Source organism: Sinocyclocheilus rhinocerous, unplaced genomic scaffold (assembly GCF_001515625.1).
Source record: "Sinocyclocheilus rhinocerous isolate Xijiao unplaced genomic scaffold, SAMN03320098_v1.1 scaffold2008, whole genome shotgun sequence".
NCBI classification, from domain to species: domain Eukaryota; kingdom Metazoa; phylum Chordata; class Actinopteri; order Cypriniformes; family Cyprinidae; genus Sinocyclocheilus; species Sinocyclocheilus rhinocerous.
Window position 1 is genome coordinate 481,518 of NW_015644775.1, and position 8,979 is coordinate 490,496.

The following is an 8,979-nucleotide window of genomic DNA, read 5'->3' on the forward strand; positions in this document are numbered from 1 at the left end:
TTAATACTCATATATTTGTTAATTTGGAGCCTCTAATTAATTGCAATGGACTAAGCTGCATTTCGGGGTCACAGGATTATTCACTTGCTTATCTTCTGTTTTCTTTTCTACTCACGCCAGCTGTGCAAACTAAAAGCAGATGTTTTGATTAAGCCTGCTTGGATCTGCCTGGAAATGGATAAAAGAAACGCAGTATTACGTCTCAGATGATGTGATGTCACGCTTCAGGTGACGGATGGGGCGGAACCCCGCGCACCTTCAAAGCCGGAACACTTCCTGAACCGGTACCTCCGCTGTATATAAACCCGCAGCGCTTCTCAGCAGGGAGAGGGAGAGAGAGAGAGAAAGAACTCTTGAGTTCACAGAGAGTCAAAGCAAAGCTGCTGCTGGACAGACTCAGGCAATAAGGAGACGTGTTTATATCCACAGGCTGCTCTAGCATCTCTGAGAAGGTAGGAACATTTTTGTGCTCGAGCAATCTTTATACTTCGATTGTATGTTGGTAAACTGATGCGTGGATTGTAGAGGCAAATGTGTGTAGAGATAAATATTGAATGACCAGTTGAATTTCATGTTAGTTATTTTAAGGAAAACTGTTTTTATTTCTATACATGTCAAATCCTTTTGCAAAAATCAATACAAGTTTATATGAATTTTCAGTCAGCTTTTTAATTTTTTTTAACATTTTTTTTATGACACTGGTGGCTAATGTTGACAGTAATATTGAAGACTTTTATTTGCTGCCTTATTTTGAAAAGTGGTGTCAAAGTTAAAACCTGCATTCATAAGTTTATTGCACTTTTACAATCAATATGAATTTAATTCCTGAACTCATACAATTGAGTAGAAATGGTATAAAGTATTCTGAAAAAATCAATACAAGTTTATATGAATTTTCAGTCAGCTTTTAAATTTTTTTTTATGACACTGGTGACTAATGTTGACAGTAATATTGAAGACTTTTATTTGCTGCCTTATTTTGAAAAGTGGTGTCAAAGTTAAAACCTGCATTCATAAGTTTATTGCACTTTTACAATCAATATGAATTTAATTCCTGAACTCATACAATTGAGTAGAAATGGTATAAAGTATTCTGAAAAAAAATTGAAAGCAAAGATGTAGTAATGATAAAAATTTATTTATATTGTTGGCTTTATGGAAGGGTCAAATGACATAATACAGTTTATTGCATTCTCTAATGAATGGCAATCATTTATGTTTCACATGCAGATTGTGCAAAAGGAATAGAAACCTCTCGCCACATCCCAGCCATCAATCATGAATGAAAACCGCTTGGCTATCGACATTCTGCTCTTGTGTATATCCTGTGGAGCAAGTGCACTGGCAGCCTTCAGTCCCACTGCCTCTTCATCTCTTCCAGCAACCAATTTCACTGATATTGGCTCTGTGCCTCCAAAATATCTCACTGAGGCCGCAAACCTTCCCAAAACCAGACGGAAACGTTATATTTCCCAGAACGATATGCTTGCGATACTTGATTACCATAATAAAGTCAGAGGGAAAGTTTTCCCCCCAGCCTCAAACATGGAATATATGGTAAGTCACTTACAATAATTACTTTTACATTTTTGAAATAAGTAGCCTATGATACAATCAGGAACAGTTTGGACTTTAGAAAAAAAATTCTGCTTGTTTGAACTTTTGCTCTACACCCTCACAGCAGTTCACTGGGTTCAGTTGTTTTATTTATTTCATTGTATAATTACCTGGCACTTTGCCTGGAAAGCGCATTGCTGCTGTTGTAGTTGGACACGTGAGTGTTGCACATGTAACTGCGCTCATCACAGGATGCAGAAATGACATACTTCTCCGTGTCCATTTGGCACTAGCAGCTGTTGAGCAGATTTAATTGGCTCGGACCACCAAAGTAGATCCTCTGCAGCATAGATCAATGTGCTAAGACTACAGCTAAGCATTGAAATACTTCCAAAAGTGCACAGTCATGGCAAATGCTGTAGTGTATCAGATATGTTTCAGTAGACCCAAATGTTAGATTTTCTTTAATAATTCTCTGATTTTACCAAGATTAAAGGGTTAAAGCTTATTGAATGATCTACTGTGGTGAATACAACTACAATTTTCCAGCATAAAATAAATTTTTGTTAATGCATATCCATCAGTGTTATTGTTTGGGGAAACTGTGCTATTGTGGACATAATTTCATTTCTGTGGGTGGGAATTTTAAGAAACCTATCATTAAAATGAAGAATAATTTCTGCAATTATTCAAATAATAAATGAATTTATTTTAGTGGACTGATAAAAGTGTATTACATGTCTCAGGTCTGGGATGACACTCTTGCAAAGATGGCTGAACAGTGGGCGTCCTTGTGCATTTGGGAGCATGGTCCTCGCAATCTTCTTAGATTTCTGGGTCAGAACCTTTCAGTCCGAACAGGAAGGTATGCATCTTCACCATCATCATTCCCAGTTTATGATCCGTGATGTTTCCTATGGTTATTTTCCACTATACCAATGGCCATTTGGGCCTGAAAGAGCAAGGAAAGCATTTCATAACACCATAATGAGATTTTGATGCTATGTTTGGATTGTTTACAGATACAGGTCCATTTTGCAGCTGGTAAAGCCCTGGTATGATGAAGTGAAGGACTATTCTTTTCCCTATCCTCGAGACTGCAATCCCAGATGTCCTCTTAAGTGCTACGGGCCTATGTGCACTCATTATACACAAGTGAGTTGATTATGATGATGTTTGTATAATTAATTTCTTCAGGTACACAACCATTCAAAAGTTTGGGGTCAGTTATATATGTATTTTATTATTTATATGCATGTGGGTTTTTTATGAATACTTTTATTGAGCAAAGGAGCATTATATTGTTCAAAAGTGACTGTAAAGACATTTAAAAGACTTCTATTTCAAAGAAATGCTGTTCTTTTGAACTTTATATTCATCAAAGAATTCTGGAAAAAAGAATTAACACTACATTATTATCAATGTTTTCAACATTGATAATAATAAGAAATGTTTCACCAAATCAGCATGTTAGAATGATTTCTGAAGGACCATGAGACGCTTAAAAACTGGAGGAAAGGCTGCTGAGAATTCAGCTTTGCCATCACAGGAATAAATTACTTTTTAAAATAGAACATGGTTATTTTAAATTAAAATAATATTCCTGTTTTTATTGTATTTTTAAGAAAATAAATGCAACTTTGGTGAGCATAGGAGACTTTTTGAACGGTGGTAAATATCATTCAAATTTGACCGTTGCTCACTTTTTGCTTATGTTTTTACCAGATGGTGTGGGCAACCTCAAATAAAGTAGGATGTGCCATCAACACATGCCATAATATGAATGTTTGGGGCTCAGTATGGAAGAGGGCAACATACTTGGTGTGCAACTATTCTCCAAAGTAAGTATATGTTTTCTTGTGCTTTAGCTAAGCTAAACTGCTAAACCCAAGAGTGAAAATCTTCAGTAACATAATTAGGCTAAGCTAGCAACCTGACACGTCTCTGTTAAAAAATTTTGACGTGGACATCCATGGGGCCTTCTGGTTCAAAGACTTAGACGACCTCTTGCATTCCTGCCGTATGTGGAATTTTAGTGGAATTCTACCTCTAATTCCAGAATCAAAGCACCATAATCTTGTGTGGCTGGTGACTTGTGACTGACTTGTGACCTCCTTTTTTCAGTCTTCTGAGGCGACGCACTTGAGCAAATTCTTAGGCTACTGCAGAGCAAGTTATTTATAAACTCTAGTTAAGACCCGACTTGCTAGCTGAGAGCTAGTTAAAGTAGATCCAGATTGATTTAAAGCTTGTCTTCTCAATGTAGAAACGCAGTTAGAAATGGAAATGTGAAGTCTAGTAATTGCATTTATGTCCTTTTCAAACTATCAAACACCTCATAAAGCACAATTTTAAATATGAAAACGTATGTGGTTCACTTTGTCCATTGGTGTATCATTGACAGTTGTTGCTATTGTTGTTTACAGGGGTAACTGGATTGGTGAGGCCCCGTATAAAGTAGGTGTTCCTTGCTCCATGTGCCCTCCGAGCTATGGAGGATCATGCAGTAACAACATGTGCTTCCCTGCTGTGAACTCCAATTACCTGCACTGGTTTAAATAAACACAGATAGACAGAATGCACATGCCCCATCACAGAGACGCTGTCCCTCATGGGAATTTGCACAACATTCCTGCATCACCCTGTTTTTTTTCTTTTTTTTTTTTTTATATATATATGGGCCATATAGGACCATGGGTTGCAAGGCAGCATTTTAAGATATGTACATAACTTATTTTTCAATGTTTATACCATGTATTATATGGTTTTGTGTATAAACCCAATGGTTTATTTCCTGAGAGGGACTCTACTGTGATCTGTCAAGACATGATTGGTGCTTGCAGTATTCAACTGTAAAGGCCTATTCACACCAAGGACGATAACGATAAAGATATAGTTCTAAAAATCGTTAAAGAATAGCAGAGTACACACCACAGCTATAACGAACGTGCGCTTGGAATAAAGAGACGATATTTTTCTTTATCTTTATAGTTCTCGTTCTTGGTGTGAACGGGGCTTAACTGTACTCGGAGAACACAAGGCGCAATTGCCAAAACTCCCATCAGGCTTTGTTGGCAAGTCTAACATTGCAAATTGTCTGTAGTGCCAGACTAGTTTTAATAGTCTTAAAGGGCTAGTTCACCCAAAATGAAAATTCTGTGATTTACTTGTTCGTTAACTCGTATGGCTTTCTTTCATCTGTGGAAGACAAAATAAGATTTTGTAGAACTAGATAATTTTCAGCTGTTTTTGTGTACATTATGAAAGTCAGAAAAGTAATATGGAATAATTTCACACCTCCTTTATGTCCTTTTTGGAGTTTGAAAGTTTTTGAACCCATTGACTTTAATTGTACGCACAGAAACTGCTAAATCGTTCTGGTTTATATTTTCTTTTGTGTCCCACAGAAAAAAGTCTGTCATCATTTACTCCTTCATGTCGTTCCAAACTTGTATGACACTTTTTATTTTTTTTTTTACTTTTTTATTCTGCAGAACACAAAACAAGATATTTTGAAAAATGTTGGTAACCAAACCGTTTCCATTGACTTCCATTGCATGGACTAAAAATACAATAGAAGTCCGTAGGAAACAACTATTTGGTTACCAGCGTTCTTCAAAGTATGTTCTTTTGTTCATGCAGGTTTGGAACAACATTCAAAATATCTCGTAAATAATGACAGAATTTTCATTTTTGGGTGAACGATCCATTAAATCAATGCAATCAATTTACTTTAGTTCATGCAGCCCGTTTTGTGTGATGTCATATCTATTAACCCTTGGCTTTTGGTGCTTCGGTTCAGATGTTAAGCTAGCTCTTCTTGAACTGAGCTGGAACACAACAGTACTTTGCTGGTTTGAATACACTCACTTGCATTCTTGGAAATGCTTTGCTTTGGGTCTTCCTTTTTGGAAGGTTTCCACATGCTTAAAGCTTACAAACGTGTTCTTGGGGCTTCGAAATCGTGGAATGTTGATTAGAAATCATTTGGAAAAAACTCTGCATTTTGCAACCCCTGGAAAGAGCATTTAGTGAGATGGCTAATCATGCTGTACCCTCATGAAATGTTGAGGCGGATTAACATGGAAACATGTTTGATGTGTAAGTGCCCCTTAATTTTTTTTTTTTTTTTTTTAAGTGTGTTTTTATTTAGAAAGCTGTCATTTAATGGTGATTTTATCATTTGTACATGCATTTTATTATGATTTCAGCAGTATAGTCTCTACAATGCATGCATAACAGTGGCACACTATTGCATTGTGTAGATTTCACTCTTTGAACTGCATCACACAAGCACTTAGGAAATCTACCAGGCAGTACTCTGCAGTAATCTGGACATGGAGGAGGGGATATAAAGAGCTATTTATCCCTTTCCCCCCCATAGATTCAGCTTGGTCAACATGACTTCATTTATTGAAATTGTATTTTCTGTTAAATTCTGTTCTGTAAAATATTATTTTTAATTTTGTCATAGACTGCATCTCTTACTGTGTTAATATGTCTTTGCAGACCTCAGATTTTTTTAAATGGTTTTTCCCCAAATGTGCTAAACAAGTTATGGTGCTAGATTTAATGAGCATAATGTTAAATGTGTGTATTTGCACCTATTGTTAACACATCATATACAGTACATAAATGGCAACTGTATTTCAGTATCCCTTTATTTATCATTTGAAATAAGATGTACATAGCCTTTTTATACAAATCTTTTTTTTTTAAATAAAATTTGTTATTTAAACTTGTCATTTTGTGCCTCATTGCAAAGCTACAACACGGTTTAAAAGTTTGGGGTCAGTAATATTTTAAGAAATTAATACTATTATTCAGCAAGGGTGCATTAAATTGATCAAAAGTGACAGTAAATTCATTTATGGTGTCACAGATTTCAATTTTAAATAAATGCTGTTCATTTTAACCTGCAAACAAAAACAAATACAATCAGAAACCTAATAATTGAAGTATGTGTTTTATAGAAGTATAAACAATACCACCACCCTTGCTGACTATTTAAATCAATGTTGTATTTATATATTTTTAATCAGACTGCTTGCTGGCATATTTTGTATTGTTGAATAAAGCTGAAAACCATTTTGCTTCACAGTTTGTTTTTCTTCAAATGTGTTAATCAGAAATCTTAATCAGTCCCATATTCCCTCCTTTTTTCTCTGTCCACCCGTCCCCTTCTCTCGTTTTCTCTCCCCTCTCTCTTTACACAGAAACAGACATGGGATCTTCTGAGGAACTCTTTCTCATCTCTGCTCTTTTGATGCTCCGTTTACAGTTTCACTTAAGCATTGTAATTTAAAGACCACTTCCTTGATATGAAAACTGGTTACAATTATATCTTGATAAGAAAACGTTGACTTTGGCCCAGCCAATACCCATCTATAAACAATATGTATATGATCTTCCAAGAGGGGCCCTCGGGTCTGCAATGGAGCGAATGAAACCGATGAACTCTGAAAGCTACAGGTTCTGCCTCGTGCGCTCACTTGCGAGAGGGTGGGGCGAGCAGGCAGACAGACTCTCACCGCTACCAAATTCAGCAAATTTGGGAAAAGTATGCAGATTTCACAGGGAAATGTGATGCCATAAATGTTTTGATCTATTGGACAGGCACAGCTGTTCTTCTACAGACTTCCAGCTGTGAGAAGAGGCAGATTCCTGCCAATGGCTTACAAAGAATAACAAGTCATCGTACCCTTTGTAGCGTCTGGACCAATCAAACACACAATTTTTCATTTGATTTAACAAATCAGTTATTCATTAGATTAACAAATCGTCACAGACCATTGTTTGCTCATAACTGGAGTCCCTAATCATGCAGATTTATGCTGCAGGCTCTGTGTAGAGTTGTACAGTAAGAAAGTTATTTCCCTTAATCAGGAAATTGACGTTCTTAGAATTGACAGACAGTTGACCCTGAGAGGTCAAGTAAATATCTGCAGCGGATCTAAATATTTATAATTAATTATAACTAGTTATGATTAATTATTCATATTTCCCCATGAGCTGATTCGCTACACCTTTTCTAAACCTTATGGTATGCGGTAGCTGTGCAGAAAATATGCCAAAACATTAAAAAGGTAGTGTTTCACAGGAAGGATGAAGTGGGTGTACAGTAATACTGAATGGGCAGGCTACGTCAGGCATCAAAAATGGACCATTTACTAGCTTTTATACTGGTCTTATTGTGCACAATTCATTGGTTTTATTGATTTATTCATAGTGTTTTAAATAAAAAATTGTTAGTCCTAATAATCTTTAATCAAAATGTAATAATGCACTTCCTCTCAAAATACTTTCCTTTCCCGCTAACGTCAATCTGATGGAACTGATGGGGAAAATAGCCAAACATGTCATCTGATTCTCTCCAACTGTGTAGCAAACAGAAAGGGTGACAAAGTCTATTTTCGTCTGCTTCTGTCCCGAAACTCTGACCCCTATCCTCAGACAAACATCATTACTGGCCTGCCAAAAGCAGATGTGCAGAGCTTGTCATATTATACTCAAAAACACTTAAGGCTTTAAGGCACTATCTGAAGGTGTTTCAACTAAGTACAGAGATAAGGGTGTGAATACTTATGCAATGTAATTATCTCAGTTTTCCCTTTTTAATAAATTTGCACAGTCATCACAAGTCATTATGCTGTACAAAGAAAATATTCAGATAATATATATAAAAATATATTTTAAAATATATTATATGAAATATTCTTAAATATTAATAAATATATAAAAAAGCAATACATTAAAAAAATACCATTAAATGTACGTTATTTCCCCCTGAAGTACATTTTATAATTCAATATAATGATATATTCTATTTTTTATATTTATATATATTTTTTTCCTTTTTAATAAATTTGTGAAGTTATCAGAAATATATTGTTTGCTTTGTCGTTATGTGGTTTGGGGTGTAGATAGATGTGAAAAAGCACTTAAGTAATAATTTAAAGCACTAGCATAATGATGCAACATAACAGATTGTGAACTATTATTGTCCCATTTTTGTATATATACATATAGTGAGTTTAATTAAACTACATATAGTCCAGGTGATATGTGAAAATAATGTTCACTTTTTCATAAAAACATGAAACTTGGTACACTTGAATAGTTTGTGGCCCTAAACATTTTCAGAAATGGAGCCACCGCAAAAACACCTTGTGGTTGTCATGGCGACCATTTTACTTTCTGCCATAACCAAATGATGTATTTTGTGTCATAGCTCCTGAACCAAACATGATAACACAGAAAAGGTGATGCCTACCCCTATGTTTTGATGGTCAAGGATTACAATGATACCATATACAGCAACATAAACTGTTCAGATGAAGAGGTAATGGTGAAATCAGCAATGTGAGAAGGAAATCACAGTATCTGAGTATCACAGTATCACAGCATTAATAGTACATATTA

General features: G+C 35.5%; 1 protein-coding gene across 1 annotated transcript; it reads left to right on the top strand.

The window, feature by feature from the left end:
* Window positions 1-349: 349 nt before the first annotated feature.
* Window positions 350-4,430, top strand: LOC107758808 (peptidase inhibitor 15-A). The gene is made up of 6 exons (XM_016576628.1): window positions 350-452; window positions 1,231-1,557; window positions 2,304-2,422; window positions 2,580-2,712; window positions 3,283-3,398; window positions 3,984-4,430. The coding sequence occupies exons 2-6, from the start codon at window positions 1,279-1,281 to the stop codon at window positions 4,117-4,119; spliced, it is 783 nt and encodes a 260-aa protein (XP_016432114.1). The 5' UTR covers window positions 350-452; window positions 1,231-1,278; the 3' UTR covers window positions 4,120-4,430.
* Window positions 4,431-8,979: the final 4,549 nt, after the last annotated feature.